We start from the raw sequence: 17,152 nt of genomic DNA on the forward strand, positions 1-17,152 counted from the left end.
ATAAAATTATTTATATATATATATATATTTATTGTAGCACAAGGTCCGGCACTCCCTGTGAAACCTCCAATACACTTTGCCCAGGTTCTCACCAACGGGGGAAACAAATGAGCACCAAATATGCAATCCAAAAAAAGATGTCACTCCGGGTCTTTTTTGTAAAAGTGCAAAAACAGACAGACAACAGTAAAGTTTTTGCACTTTTACAAAAAAGACCCGGAGTGACATCTTTTTTTGGATCATATATATATATATATATATATATATATATATATAATTTACCAGTCTGATGGTCTTCACGGTTCCCCTCCTCACATATACTTGCACACTCACGTATTCACCAATACTGCAGAAGACCAGGTACACAAGAGGATGCTTAGGAAAGTGAGTAATTACTGATTAAGCTAAATTAAAATGTTCCTGTGTTTTCTATAGAGATCATGGGGAAAATTTCCTGAAGCTTCTAAAAGGGAAAATAAATGATGTTGCCCAAAGCGGTGGGTGAAGATGGGGGGGGGGGGAATGGCAACAGGGGTGTTAACTCGGCATTGCATGGGTTCGTCCGGACCGTTTGGGTCATATCACACTGCGCAGTGGGTATAAGGTGGCGGAAAATTAGTGGCCATTACTAGGCAGTACCTAGGTTGTGGCTCCATTCAGTGGCCAAAAAACTGTATAAATATATATTTTATAGTTATGTTTTGTAATTTGTTTCTATGGTTTGTTTCCTGTGCTTGTTAAATTTAGCAGGATGCTCAAATTCTGGAAATAAAAATTGTGAAAACCAGCAACGTGGAAATATATTAAAAAATCACAGTAACGTGAAAGATACCGACAGACACAGCTCATGGTCTCTGGAACCAGTTAATGTATCATTTGATTTAGGAAATGATGTCTGGGATGAAATTGATGATGACAACTTGTTGGATGCCAGCAACTTTCCAACTGAAACAGAAACACCTGTTTTAGGTAAGACCATGTTAAGTTTATGTGGACCATACATCTATAGCCCAATGCCCAGTCATTCATCTATAGCCCAATGCTTATTCTGCTTAGCCAATCTGCTGTCCAGCAAACATAAGTAAGCAGCAATCTGACATGGAATTGGCAAAAACTGCATGTTAAAAATCCCCTACTTCCCGATCACAATGTTGTTTTGGTCAGAATTTAAAATTAGAGGATTTCCACCATGATGGATTTCTCAGGGAATTGCCTGATTCTTCCTTGATGTATAAGATTTTTAAAACTACAAGCAATATTTAATTGGGTGACTAAAATGTATGCTAACAGCAGAATACAATTGTGAGATTTTAAATAAATAGCCACACTCATTTACCTATTACATGACAAATGGGAAAAATAATCTGCTCTAATTTACTAAAGTAAATCTAAAAAAAAAACAGAGAAAGCCCTGAAATAATAACGCCATCTTCATCTGGCATTATGCAGGCTTCCTTTTGGTACTGCTAGTCCTGCCCTGCTCTGAAAGGAAGAATAGAACTTGGAGATGGTGGCTGTATTCTGCTTTGTGTGTCTAAATGGATCACCGGCTGATTACAGTGAAAAAAAAAACCTTACTGCAAGTTCGGTGATGTGGGGAAGGGCAGCAAAGCCAGCCAATCACTGTGCTCCTTATGGTCATCTTATATATATATACGAATTGAGATGCTATGAAGTCCTGGCCAGCATCACAGTTTACAGCATCGAGGAGCAGAAGCCCAGCAATCAGATGAGCTTACTGGATCACCTGTATGGAGGTTAATGGAAGCTTAACAGTGAAGGGGTGTGGATTTGAATTTTTTTTTTACATTCCATCTGCATCTGATGTTTGAATTGTGATAAATATGCCCTTTAGTGCTTTGTGTAGTAGGTAGGAAATAAAAATAATGGGGTTAATCCGAATCCCAATTGCTCCCGGGAATAGAGCATGTAATGTATAGAGTCATAGCAATGAGAACAGTTACAGGAGTTTACAATGAAGGATACTACTATTATTACTAACAATAACAATAATTATAACTTTTTTGACATTAGAAGAATTTTGCAGAGTTGGCCAAAAGATTTCAAGGAGTGACCGAGAGTTATGGACCCACAATGTACAAAACTTTAGCAAGTACTGTTTAGTAGCTCTTACTAACTGCTTTGGGGCTCATCTACATTTGGATACAAGTCATTTTACAAGATTCCTCTCAGATGTAGCAGTGCACACCCACGCTTCTAGGTGCCACATTCACAATCTCTCCATATATTGAACTAGACACACCCCCCCTCAATGGGGCGCTTTGCAAAATTCTACTACCAACTATAATCGCCCTGAAACTAGTATTCCAAAGTAGGCAAGTATGCTGTAATATAAATCTTATTCTACACAAAGCTGTTTGCTTGGACACAGTCAGCCATCACAAAATCACTTTAGTTTAACATTTGGAATACTAAAATATTTTAGGTGGAAAATGAGTGTAAATGTATTTCTGAACTTCCAGGATATAAGTGAAACCCTGCAGTGACAATGTACAGTGTTTAGCAAGGGATGCTTTGAATTAGGCATCACAAAATTAAAGGGCCATCACCTCAGACTGCTTGTGATGCAGCAAAAGGTTTTCCTTTAAGTATAAATGGGAATAATTACAGTCATGGAAATACAACCTTTAGCTTGCGTACAATGGCTGTCACTGATTTCAAACTCTATTGTATGAAAGACCTTGTTACCATTAGCAATGTGTTACCTACTAAGAATCACCTTAGTGAAACTGTAAAAATACATTATATAATGATGTCATTGATGCCTAATTAGAAGGGCTGGTATGACACCAGTATTATTCCAGCAACAACAAAAAAACTTTTCCAATTATACATTTCATGTCTAGTTCTGTATATGCATTTAATTCCTAATTAAATAATTTTGTCTAGATTGTATTCATTTATTTATATTTTTGCAAATGTTGTAATGTGTTCTAAGCAGATATCTCGTGTGTGATTGTACCCATTATACTGTGGTAAAATAATGTGAAAAATAGCTATACCTTACTTTGCTTCAGTTGTATTTATTTTAACAGGAATATATCACTACATCCCTACATCACTACATCACTGTGCTACATCCCCTACATGTCACTTTACATCACTATGCTTTATCCCCCCTGCATGCCTCACTAGATCACTATGCTGCATTCCCCCTACATGCCACATCACTCCTACATGCCAGACTACACCACTATGTTACATCTCCCTAAACGTGGCACTACATCACTACATGCTGCCCTACATCACAACGCTACATCCCCCTACAGACCACACTACATCACTATGCTACATCACTCCTACAGGCCTCACTACAGCACTTTGCTACATCCCCTACAAGCTGCACAACATCACCACATTACATCACCCCTACATGCCACAATACATTATTATGCTATATCCCCCCTACATGCCGCACAACATCACCACGTTACATCAACCCTACATATCGCACTACATCACTATGCTACATCCCCCCTACATGCCACACTACATCATGACTTTACATCACACTAAACGCTGCACTACATTACTGTGCTGCATCTCCCTATGCCAGGGGTGTCCAAACTTTTTGCGACGAGGGCCAGATTTTGTGAAGTGTAAATTTGTGGGGGCCGACCATTCAGCCTGACAATCTTTGAATCATTAATCACATCAGAATGGTCCCCCACTCACTCTATGTCCCCCAGCCTGCCCCTTCACTGTATTTCCCCCAGCCTCCCCCATTCACTGTACAGTATGTCCCCCAGCCTGCCCCTCCTTCACTATATGTCCCCCATTCACTGTATGTTGCCCACTCTGCACCCATTCACTCTGCCCCCTAGCCTGCCCCCTTCTCTTAATGTCCATCAGTGCTTCCATTCATTGTAAATCCCCAAGCCTGACCCTCCTTCACTGTATGACCCCCATTCACTGTATGTGCCCCAGCCTGCCCCTGCTCCCCCTTCTCTGAATGGCCATAACTGCCTCCATTCACTGTATGTCCCCCAGTCTGACCCTCCTTCACTGTATGTCCCCCACTCTGCCCACTCCCTTCTTAGTATGTTTCCCAGTCCCTTGTGTGAGCCAGAGGAAGGAGAGGCAAAGCAGGCACTGCAAGGGCAGGAGATGCTTGGGCTCCCGCTGCTGCCCTCTTCCGCTCTGCATGTTACGGGAGCAAGCTTCCCTCTTGCTGCCCCCCCTTCCCAAACACTACTGTCACTGTGCTTGTGGAGTAGGGTGATATACGATTGCAGCAGCAGGGGTAGGACGCCAAACACTTCTGACTGTGGCGGCCGGCATCTCCTCACTGCAGCAGACAGCAAGGTAAAGGCGCGCTCGCTGGGACCCCACCTTTAGTGTCCTGTGTTGTGCTTCCCACATCTGATGCTCTATCCACTTCCAGCTGGAGGCAGCGGGCCGCTTGAAATGACAGCACGGGCCGCAATTGGCCCCCGGGCCTGACTTTGGACATGCCTGCCCTATGCAATACGGTATACTGATTTGCTAAACTACTTTCGCACATGAAAGCACTTAAGCTTCTCCCTTCACATAAACTCCTGTGCAATGGATCTTCACAGTAAGGAGTGCAACAGGGAAGATTGAAAGGAGGAGGCAAACTTGGTCCACTGGTTGGGAGAGAGAGTGACAGATTGGAAGAAGTAGCCAGGCTAATAGGCCTTGTCCTATGGACATGAGGAAGCATCGGAGAGGGGAAGAAGGGGACAGGACTAGATCTCTGGCCAGGAGAGAGCTAGTTGCTGGGAAGGGGGCTCTCATCGGTCTTGCGGATGCGCAAGTAATTTTTCTCAGCTACATTGTACTGTCAGATATCCTGATTCAGACTGGGTCACTGTTCCAGAAAAAATGCAATGTACCAATGTTTGACACACTGTGCATGCACACGACCCATACTCACAAAGCTTAAGTCTATTGCAGATGCCAGGTAATTGAAAGTCTGCAGCAATTTGTAACCCATTGGTAAGGCTAGGAAATCTCAGTCAGAAGACAGAGATCCTGGTATCGACATTCCCACAAAACAGGTCCAGTCCAGTGATACTGTGATCCGGCGAAAGGGCTGTATAGTCCAGTACAGTGATACTGTGTGTATAGTCCAGTCCAGTGAAAGTGCAGTATAGTCCAGTCCAGTGGCACTGACGTTAAAGTCCATTGGTACTGCTGCATAAGTCCAGTTATACTGCCATTAAAGTCCAGTGATACTGCTACATAAGTCCAGTCCAGTGGCACTGACGTTAAAGACCATTGGTACTGTTGCATAAATCCAGTAATAATGCCGTTAAAGTCCAGTGATTCAGCTATATAAGTCCATTCCAGTGATATTGCTTCAAAAGTCCAGTCTAGTGGCACTGCCATTAAAGTCCATTGGTACTGCTGCATAACTCCAGTAATACTGCAGTTAAATTCCAGTGATACTGCTGCATATTTCCAGTCCAGTGATACTCCAGAAAGATAATGGAGAACCATCATTTGGAGGATAAAATAGTGGAAGAACAAGAACAACTTCCTTCTAGTGCTGAAGCTGTTGCCACTAGTGATGACATAAAATAAGAAATACCAGCAACGTCGTCTGCCAATGCCCTATGTCATCTTAGAGGGCATGTAAAATCCAAAATGTAACTTGAAGAAAAAAATGAATGTAAATCGTTTGAGGAGAAACATAAGCTTTCCAATATGCCATTGATGACATGGAGTGTCAAGGAACGGATAAGGCCCTGGCCTATGTTTGTGACTAGTGGTTCAGCTTAACAAGACAATCTAAGCCCTCTTCCTCTCCCAAATAGAAAATTTAAGAGAGTTAAGCTGTCATCAAAAACAAAGCAAAGAACTGTGCCTTCTAAAGAAAAGGGTATCACAAAAAAAGTCCAAAGGTGTTGGTGGTTGTGATGCCTGACCTTCCCATCACTGTTTGGGAAGAAGTGGATCCCTCCACCATTTGCACGCTCTCTGCATATGCTGGAAGGATTACCCACTGTCCAGTTCCTGATTTTGAGATTGAAGGAAGTTGACGAGGAGGACACTGCTGATGGTGATGTGGTTTTTTTAAATGCGATATCGGGCGAGACCATTGTTGTCCGTGGGATACCTGCCTGGGCAAAAGACCAAAAACTCTGCCACTTTGGTCTGGAATTATTTTTATCCAGATCTGGACAACAATGTCTCGCTTATGTAGCTTATGTAAAGCTGCAATAAGCAAGGGCAAGGCCGTTGGCCACCTAGGGCCTTCCTCGCTTATGCTTCACCTGAAGTTCGTTCATAAATCACCGTTCTGTTCAGAAACTGTGGCTAGGACCATAAGCAGTCCATGGACACCTAAATCCCTTGATCCTGTTGTATCCAAGTGCCTGAAAACCACACCAGTAAGTCACTCGTCAATTTCCTCCTTTATCCAGACTGCAGGTAGTCCTGCAGGTCATGTCACCGGCATGACTGACTCTTCTATCCGGGATTCCTCCGGAAGGTCCTGCAGTGCTACACCTACTGCTGCTGTTGTTGCTGGGAGTTGTTCATCATCCCAGAGGGGGAATTGAAACACTGCTACATCTTTCACTAAGCAATTGACCATCCAACAGTCGTTTGCAATGAGGATGAAATACCACAACGGTCATCCTTTTGTCAAAGCATATAACTGCGGCTTTGACAGCTATGTTGGTGTTAGACATGTGTCCGATGCCCACCATCAGTGGAGTGGGATTTCCACTTGACTAGGCAGGCGATACCCAGGATGTACAGAGATATATGAAAAAGTGTCTTCAGTGCCCTGAAAAATGCGGTTGTACCCACTGTCCACTTAAACATGGACATGTGGACAAGTGGTACAGGGCAAACTAAGACTGTAACAGCTTACTAGGTAGATGTATCACCTTCCGCAGAAACAGGAGCAGCAGCATCTCCAAAACACCAGCTCCTTCCAAGGCAAGCTATGCTGTGTATCACCTGTTTCTGTAAGAGGCATAACGCTGACAACCTCTAAGAGAAACTGAGGGAAATAATCATGCAGTGGCATACCCCACTTACAATCTCCTTGGGATTTGTGGTATCGAACAACACCAGTAAAATTGTGCAGGCATTAGTCAAAAGTGACATTGGTGCGCAGGAGATGCTTGCGGTGGCCCTCAAAATTGTGGGACACTTTTTCCATTCCGCCACTGCCTGCCAAAGATTGAAACACAATCAAAAACTCCTGAACTTGCCCTGCCGTCACCTCAAACAAGAGGTTGTGACAGGCTGAAACTCCACCCTCTATATGCTGCAGAGGATGGAGGAGCAGCAAAAGGCCATTCAAGCTTACACTGCCACCTACGACATAGGCAAAGGAGCAGGGATGCACCCGACTCAAGCGCAATGGAGTCTGATTTCCATGTTGTGCAAGGTTCTCCAGCCATTTGAACTTGCCACATGTGAAGTCCATTCTGACACTGCCAGCTTGAGTCAGGTTATTTCCCTGATCAGGCTGTTGCAGAAGTAGCTGGAGAAAGTGAAGGAGGAGCGATTCCGCAGCATGTAGCTCTTGTGGATGAAGCCCTTCATACGTTTTGCCAGGATACGAGGGAGGTCAGTCTATTAAAGTCAGAGGAAAACAATCTGGCCACCATGCTCGATCCTCGGTTTAAAGCACATGTTGTATCTATATTTCCAACGAACGTATGTCTACAGCGGTGCAAAGACACTGCTGGTCAGAAGATTGTCATCTGAAGCAGACTGTGACATGGCAGCTGCTCCTCCCTAATTTTCTCCCACACCTGGGGCTGCGAGAAAACAGCTCAAATTTCCTCCCCGACCCGCTGGTCAGGGCAGTAAGGAGCGAGTTTGGACATCTGGTCCGAACTGAAAGATCTGCCAACGATTGCTGACATGTCTACTGCCACTGCATACGATGCTGTCAGCATTGAAAATATGGTGCAGGATTACTTTGGTGACAGCATCCAAGTAGACGTAACAGACAGTCTGTACCTGCAGTGGCAGGAAAAAAAGTGTGAAGGCCCCTGTACTGGCTCTTTTTTACCTGAGTTGCAGCTGGGAACCTAGTCAGTAAGCGGTGTAGAAGGTTGATTCCACAAAATGTAGAGAAGATGATGTTCATTATAATGAATTATCAATTCTTCGAAGAAGACCACCAATTGCCTCCAGAGACTAAAGAGGGACCTCTAATGGTGGATTCCAGTGGGAATTGATAATCTGTGAGGATGAGGCTGTACGTACTAAAGGGGGGGGGGAATCAGAGGATGAGAATGAGGATGACATCTTGCCTCTGTAGAGCTGGTTTGTACAGGGAGAGATGAATTGCTTCTTTTTTTGTTGGGGCCCAAATAAACCAATCATTTCAGCCATAGTCATGTGACAAACCCTATCGCTGAAATGATTGATAAAATGAAATGATAAAGTGTGCATTTCCTATTTACACAAAAGGGTAGGTGGGAGGGCCCAAGGACAATTCCATCTTGTACCTCTTTTTTTTTTTTTTGGGGGGGGGAGCATTATGTGCTCTTTGGGCCTAGTTTTTCAAACTGACATCCTGTCTGCCGCTGCGGTGCCACTCCTAGATGGGATACGCATTTGTTCGCCCACTTGTGTTGCTTAGCATAGACATCCAGCTACCTCGTGCAACCTTTTGGCCTAAGAACAACATTGTGAGGTGTGAGGTATTCAGGATAGACTGGAAATGAGTGGAAATTAATGTTATTGAGGTTAATAATAGCGTAGGAGCAATATGTTTTGTTTTTAATACAGATCCAGAACACGAAACACTGAAGGGTGCTGTTTTGGAACAGATCCAGATCCAAAACACTGCCAGAGATACCCAAAACACATTTCACAAAACATAAGTGGCCGGTGCACATCCCTACTACAACCACACCTGAATCAGACCCAAGTTGCAGCCTGCAGTTGCCACCATCAGCATGAAGCTTGAACCAGGGGGATCGAGTTCATTCAAGTTACTGTAGCTCCCTCCAAAAATGCACTTGTAAGAAAGAGGGGGAGAGAGATCTACCCCTTTCACACTGCACAAATAACCGGAGTCCGACCCGGGTCACTGTGTGGTGTGAAAGGACCATTTGAAAAAACCCAGGTTAAAAGAAGGATTAATCCCAGGTCAGACCCAGCTTGCTGGGCAGTGTAAATGGCTAACCCGAGTCGAGCGAACGCGTCGTACCGAAACACCTCATGATTTGCACTCAAACACACAATGCATCGCACAACAGAAGAAAGACAGATAAGGGACGGCAGAGAGGTGGTACCGATGGCAAAGAGGATAGGAGTGAAGTGAAGAGACAAAATAAAATGAGGGATAGAGATAATTTGGAAAAAGCAGAAACAGAAGAAAATAAATATTTTGGAGAAAAAAATAAAGCCTAGCTACAGCTACATCCAGATTAGATATTTTGCACACTAGTGGCCATGATAATGACCGGTCCAAATACGAGTTATTAAATAAATTTGCATTTTCACTTTACTGGTAAAGCAATTTAATTTTTTCCTGGGTTAAAAACAACAGTGCTGTGTTATGATAGTTAAATAATATCCAGATAGAAATATATTATGCTGCTATAGTGAACGGTTTATTATACAGTACAGTTACTCATTCCATGTAATTGACTGTTCCATCAGTAGTCTAATTGAGAAGCAATGAGATTTGGGTTATATATATATAAAAAAACAGATCTGCTTAATATGTATGGAGGAAAGATCTAATGTTTAAACAACAAGGGAATATCTGTCAGTCAGTTAGAATTAGAATAACAAACGTATCCAAATGGGGAAGATATATACTAATAAATAACTGGAGTCTCTCACACAGGATAATTAACTTTAATGTGAGAACAATATAACAAACGATAGACAGAGTTTACACATTAGTAAATCAGGCAAATATTCTGTGTAAAGTTACAAAAAATAAAATAATCCTCAAAAAAAGGTAGCATCCACTATATAGATAATGTGAAAATACATTTTCTGGTGGACAGAGCGTTGATCTATTGTAAACTGCATAACATATTAGGGTGAAATTTTCTAAGAAGGCTGATTACAGCCGATACCATGTACGACCCGGATTGGCCAAATATGCAAATGAAGAAAACAGCAAATTTACAAAGCTGCCATATTCTCCGGATTCCTAATTTCCAATGGCAAACTCATTCGTATTTGGCTAAATAGGCCCATGTTATGAATTTAACATGGGCTTCATAATGGGAACCGGCAACTCAGCCTCACCGCAAGTTGACATTGAGGGGCCCTGACTCTCACATATACCTATATTTTCATTCCTGATTCGTGCCCTGAAATTTCTGTTATATTTCCACCTTATAGTAATACCCCTTACACATTATGCCACACACAGTAATACCCCTTACACATTGTCACACACCACAATTTCTGTTACACATTGTGCCACACATTGCAGAGCCCCTTACTCATTAAACCACACACCGTAATCTCCAGTACATATTATGGCACACACCATAATGCTCATTTGATGTTATGCCACACACCGTAATGCACATTTCAGGGCAAGCACCTAGGTTGCCTAACGGTAAATCAAGCTCTGCTTCTGAGCTCTCTCAAACATCTTTGAGCTGCAATAAAATATGTTCTTTGGAAAAACAATACCAGTGAAATTGTAACAAATATTGAACCAGAATCCTTATTCCACACTTTTTTTTTTTAAACATGGCTGGCCTACCATACAAAAACGGCTTTTCCCTAAAGTTTCTGACACTCCCTTTCATCTGTTTCCTTAATTATTACTGTTATTATTAGTTTTAAATTGTTCTTTCTAGTGTACTAAATACATGAAGCAGGGTCCTTCACTTATGGGATGGTACCAAGGGACTGGTGTATAGCTAACGTAGTACCAATATGGAAGAAAGGTAACAAAAACTAACCCTAAAAATTCTAGACCGTTTACTCTTACATCAATTGTGGGGAAAATATTAGAAGGAATAATAAGAGATGGTATCCAAAATTTCTTAGTACAGGAGAAGGTAATAATTAAGGCTCAGCATGGGTTTGTCAAAAAACAGATCATGCCAGACTAATTTAATTAGCTTCAATGAAGAAGTCAGTAGGGGGGTAGACTTAGGGAAATCTCTTGATGTAATATTTCTTGATTTCGCTAAAGCTTTTGACATGGTACCTAATTAAAGGTTATTAATAAAACTAGGTAACTTTGGGGTATGGGATAAAATTTATAATTGGGTTAAAAACTGGTTGCACAATCGAGGACAGAGAGTCGTGGTAAATGGCATACATTCCAGCTTGGGTAAGGTCCAAAGTGGAGTCCCGCAAGGTTCAAAATTGGGACCCACATTGTGTCATATATTAATGATATAGGTAATGACATAGAGCAGGCATTCCCAACCACGGTCCTCAAGGCACACCAACAGTGCAGGTTTTAGTGATATCCAGGCTTCAGCATAGATGGTTTAATCAGAATCCCTCAGATACTAATTAAGTCACCTGTGTCAAGCCTGGATATCTACAAAACCTGCACTGTTGGTGTGCCTTGAGGACCGGGGTTGGGAATGCCTGACATAGAGAGTAAAATTGTAATATTTGCAGATGACACAAAATTGAGTAAGTAAATTAACTCAGGACAGGATGTGGATACACTACAAAGCAACTTAATTAAACTGGAAAGGTGGGCGTCAAAATGCAGTTTAACGTTAAAAAATGTAAAGTTATTCATTACGGGAACAAAAATGATATAGGCTAAATGGAGCCAACATAGGGCATTCCACAGTGGAAAAGGACTTAGGGGTCATTATAGATGATACATTGGGTAATAGTGCACACTGCTCAAGTGCAGCAGCAAAAGCAAACAGGAACACTGGCATGCATTAATAGGGGAATGGATTCAAGGGATGCCAATGTGATAGTGCCTCTTATCAAGGCATTGGTGAGACCGCATTTGGAATACTGTGTCCAGTTCTGGGCACCGCACCTTAAAAAGGACAGAAATTATTTTGAACAGATACAGAGAAGGGTGACCAGGCTGAATATGTTTTCATTGGAGAAATGGAGGTTAAGAGGAGATATGATTAGTATGTTCAAATACAGGATTGTGAATCATAAGGAACTAAGAGATGATTTGTTCAGTAAAAGGGCTATACTTAGGACACGCGGGCATGTACAGAGGAAAATAAATTCTGTACTGAATTAAGAAGGGGATTCTTCACCATTAGAGCAGTACAGTTCTGGAACTCATTGCCAGCGAGGATGGTTACAACAACTACTGTTAATAAATTAAAATTAAATTGGATAGATTTTTGGCCACCAAGGGAATCATATAGATATGACTACTCAAGAAAGCAGATACAAGTCAAATAGGTTGAACTTGATGGACTAACATCTTTTTTTAGCCTTAATTACTATGTTACTGTGTTACTTGTATATTACAAGATTATTATTATTATTATTATTATTATTACAATTATAATTAATAATAATTTCTCAATCGTTCTCCCTCATTATGCAGCACTGAATATATGCTAAATATATGAAGCATAATAATAAAACAGAACTCTTTCTTTAAATACCGTATATACTCGAGTATAAGTCGACCCGAATATAAGCCGAGGCACCTAATTTTACAACAAATAAACTGTGAAAACTTATTGATTCAAGTGGGACCCTCACTCGAGTATAAGCCGAGGGGGGCTTTTTCAGCATTAAAAATGTTCTGAAAAAGTAGGCTTATACTCGAGTATATACGGTAAGTTCAATTATTCTGGCTATTAATCATCAATGCAAGTTATGTTTTTTTTTTTTGTAGAATGCAGTAACTGCAGATTATATAATTTGTTCTGCCATGGTAAATTAAATATCAACCATTGAAATATGCATTTACATGAATTTCATTACTTTTACAAAGGTACTAAAACACTCTCATTTAACAAGAGTCATTCAGAAGCAAAATCTTCATCATTCACAGAACAGAAAAAGAACAATTTAAATTCCATTCATCCAATCAAGTGAGTTCTGTTTGAGTCAAAACTCCAGCACTAATATTTGTTTGATGTGTACCTCTTACTTTTGATACTAGTTTATGTTACTCTTGGATGTAACTATGGTGTAAATGTATCTCTTATGGAATTGTAATTTGTTCATGGTGCTTCTCAAACCTTTGTCATCTCATTCAAAGACCTACCTCAATTTGAGCTATAGTTAGGGAGTCTAACATTTCTGTTGCATAAGATAAAGGCCCTTATTCTGATTGAGTTGGACGGCTGCATGTGCGGTCGGACGGCCGATGTTTGGTGTTTGCGCATGTGCAGAGGCGTTTCTGCGCATGTGCGAACGCCTCACACGTCCGAACATGGCGTGAATTCCGTGCAGAAAAGGATCTTACGGACCCTTCGAGCAGGAGGTGGAGAGGGGTGTGAAGGGCTGTTTAGGCTCATTACCATATGCGTACGCCCCGTGTTTCATGGGCGTTCCCACGAAAACACTGGGTGTACATATGGTAATCCGGTTGTGACACACATGTGGGGGGCGGACAGCTGACATAGCTGGTTGTCAGCTGGCCCCCATATCCCTGCTTTCACACGGAAAAATGTCAGAGTGGTCTGGAGCACTCAGTGCTGCCTGACCACTCGGTCCATCATTCGATGGTCGGCGACCATCAGAGAATGGGGGAGGTTCCCACAGATGGGGAAAGTGTTCACATGAGACATCCACTCGCGGTCCATTCGCTCGGCGTCTTACTGCATTCGGATGGATTGTGCGATCCATACGGTAGGCGGGGCTAAGAACACTCGTTGGCCGTCCGAAATACGCATCTGACCGAGTCAACTAGAAAAAGGGCCAAAGTGCGGAAATGTGGATGCTAAGTAGCATTGATGTCCAGAAAAGTGTTAGCAGCAGTGGGAAGTAGTATTCTATTAGATTAGAAGTAGTACTAACAATATTATATACCAGCTGTGGGTATATGCTATAGTAATTGACAAACATGTTTGTTCAAGCTTGAGAAGTCGTCGTATTTGGGATTGGAAAATGTCTAGTCTGATGTTGTGTTTGCACATGAACTGGAATAGGAATGACTGTTTGTTTTAGACTGTTGGCGTGACCCAGTACAGGGATGCAAAGTCTAATGGTGTGTACACACGGTGAGATTCCTTTGCTTTTCGACTTGCCATGCAATCTTTGCTAACCTATGTGCTATTTACATACAATTCATGCTATCTGCATTAGATTTCCACTATATAGTTATTGCTGCACTGTCTATTTGGGTTTTGATTTTTGCTGTCCCGGGAGCGCGTATCGGGATCGCAAGGTAAAAAACCTGTGCGATCTGCATGCGATCCCGATGCGATTTTGATTACATAGTCAAAATCTCATGCTGGATTGTACCATGTGTACACACCATAACACGGCAGGAGTCTTCACCGGGAACCCCTTCAAGGAGGTAAAGGCTTGGCTGCACCTGGCGTTGCCCCCTCCCTGGGTCGTCCAACACAAACACTTCACATGACTAAATCGGAATCAGGGGTTGTGTAGAAGTGGATTACTAGAAGACAAGTGGAGCGTACAGTATAACTGGATAATAATAACCCAACAAACTAGGTTGCACTTGCTAGACAATACTGACAAATAACAGGAGTGGAAAATGACCTGATGGACTGGATCGGCCCTGCAAGAAGATGACAAAGAATAACAGAACTGGAGATTGAGCAGACTCACTGGACCTGACTTGATCAATGAGGAATAACAGAATCCAGAGATTGGCCACAGGGATCGGACCGAACTTGCTAGAAGATAACAAAGAATAACCGGACTGGAGAAGAGGCCCGATTCAGACCTGAATGCAGATTCAGACCTGAATCGGGCCCCTTCTTCAAAGTCGCACACTGCAATTATTGATACACTGTGCATGCATACTGTTCACCGTACGCATGCACAAGGCTGCCTTGCGGTGAATTCCTGCAACTATTTTTGTTCGCTGGCCGTTCGCAAGGTGATTGACAGGAATTAGGCATTTCGGGGTTGGAAACCAACTGTCTTTAGGGAGTGCAAAAATGCAGGAAGTGCCTAGAAAAACGCTGGGAGTGTTGGGGAAACTGTAGGCGTGCCAAGCTGGCTTAGGGGAGGGTTTGTGATGTCAGCTTTAGTCCGAGTGTGCCTGTTTTCATCACAGCGCTTTGTAAGACTCAGGCTACATGGCGCCTGCGGTGACTTGTGCCCTATGTAAAAATCATTAGATGGTGAACCCGTTATGTAGGTTTTAAGACATATTTGCACGGGAGCAAATGGATTTGCACCCATACACATATTTTTGCACAGCGAGCACATTCATTTGCAAATCAGGATTTCAGTGGAACAGGGTGACAGCTTAACTGTTCGCTGGCTGCTGCAAATTTACAGCCATGCAATCAGGTCTGAATTACCCCCAAGGACCAGATGGACCAAACTTGCGAGAAGATAATATGGAGTACCAGAACCTGTGACAAACCAAACGGAGTGGAGCGGACTTGCTGGAAGACAACAAGGAGTACCAGAACCGGAGAGTGACCAGACTGACTGGACTGGACTTCCACTGAAACTAGCAGAGGACCACAGTAACACACTCACAGCGTGGCTGTGATAAACACTACACTGGCAACTTGCCAGTTACAGAAATGCAGCTTTATCCCATGCTGGTAGCTGTGTTTGGTAGTTTTAGGAAAAGCTGGACCCAATTGGGTCAGTAATGGTGGCGCCCATGTCCTATACTCGGTGAGAGCCTGCCCTGCTGAGTACCAAAATGGAGAGGCTTTCGGAGATCACTGCTGGAGACACTGCTGAGAGTCATCCCTAAAGGTATCTGGGCCGACGACCTCCAAATATGTCAGCAGTAGCAAATATACTGCCATATGTCAACAGGAAAGCCCAATAATCTTACATCAATAGTAGTCATATAGGGGAAATGGCTCTAGGCTGCACACCGCATCTGCTTGCAATAAGAGCGTATACTGTCATTAGGTTGACACACCTAAGGTCGACCACTGAAGGTCGACACCTGAAAAATAGTTACAGAAATAGCGAAAATATCTTATTGCAATCCCCCTCGTAATTTTAATGACAGGAAGTCTGCGATTTGGAGATTACACCTGCCGTTTTCTGGGAGTGTCAGAAAAAAACACAGTCGTGCCCAGTATATACCCTGTCCCTGATTATATTATACTGCTCTGTGCCTTTTAATGGACTATTTAAGATTTATAAGGTGGTGAAGTTTGTGTATATTGGGTCACATGTGAATGTACCTGTTTGCCCATCAGAGCTTTGTCATTTATATGACATTGGGAAAGCTATATTTTGTTTAACCTGTATTGCATTTCTACCACATTTGAATCACTGTATTGATACATCCATTAGGCTGCATATTCACGCCGGCATTCACTTACAGTTGAAATCTATCATTTATCATTGTAGATATTCTCATTTAAGAACCAACTCTGACATTGACATCTGTAAATATGTACGTTCCTTGGGTACCGAGACATTAAATTACAGACCACAGGGAAACAGAAGTGTAAGTTCAGGCTTTATTGTTTATTTCCAACACACAAAACATCCAGGCAAATAGTGTTTCTCGACACAATTGTCCATTGCATTTTGGGCCTAATTCCGATGTTCACTCGCAGCATAGCGAACAGGTCAGCGCCGCTACCCTGCTGAACTCCATCCCCCGCCACCAGCACCACCCACATCCCCTCGCTAGCATGCAAAGGGATGTGTACGAGAACACATGCCCTCGTATGCGGCTGAAGGGGAGTGAAATCATTTGATGGTTGCCAACCATCAAATGATTTCTCTCCTCTTTCGTAGTAAAAGTCAAGACTGACTTTTATTTCCATCGGAGATCACCGAAAAGTGGGCCGGCGCTTACGTCACGTGATGTCAGCTACTCGCCCCAAGCATGGAATGCCACGCCTGTGTTCCCAGGGAAACGACCAGTATTTCCATGGGGACACCCATAAAAGATGGGCATTCCCCTGCCCAACCCCCTCCCTCCCCTACCTGTGTGAACACCTCAGCAAGTGTAATACCCAGGGCTTAAAGTGGTAATGTAGAGGTGGTGGTACTCATTTCTCTATGCCACCTAATTACACCACTCCACTCCCCCATTGGGCAGAGACAGCACCAGTGGTAGGGGTTT

General features: G+C 42.7%; 1 protein-coding gene across 10 annotated transcripts in view; it reads left to right on the forward strand.

Annotated features, from left to right (window-relative positions):
* The window catches only part of HFM1 (helicase for meiosis 1), a 166,941-nt gene that overhangs the window by 142,892 nt on the left and 6,897 nt on the right, over positions 1-17,152 (forward strand). For 5 of the 10 annotated variants that reach the window (XM_083157114.1, XM_083157118.1, XM_083157119.1 and 2 more), the window contains 3 exons: positions 748-969; positions 12,890-12,989; positions 16,426-16,525. In XM_083157114.1, coding sequence (XP_083013240.1) covers positions 748-969; positions 12,890-12,989; positions 16,426-16,525 — 422 coding nt within the window. The remainder of the gene's footprint in view (positions 1-747; positions 970-12,889; positions 12,990-16,425; positions 16,526-17,152) is intronic. The other 5 variants (XM_083157117.1, XM_083157120.1, XM_083157123.1 and 2 more) reach the window with 5 other exon arrangements.

The sequence above is a fragment of the Crinia signifera genome, chromosome 8, assembly GCF_055691185.1.
Source record: "Crinia signifera chromosome 8, ASM5569118v1, whole genome shotgun sequence".
Classification (NCBI taxonomy): Eukaryota; Metazoa; Chordata; class Amphibia; order Anura; family Myobatrachidae; genus Crinia; species Crinia signifera.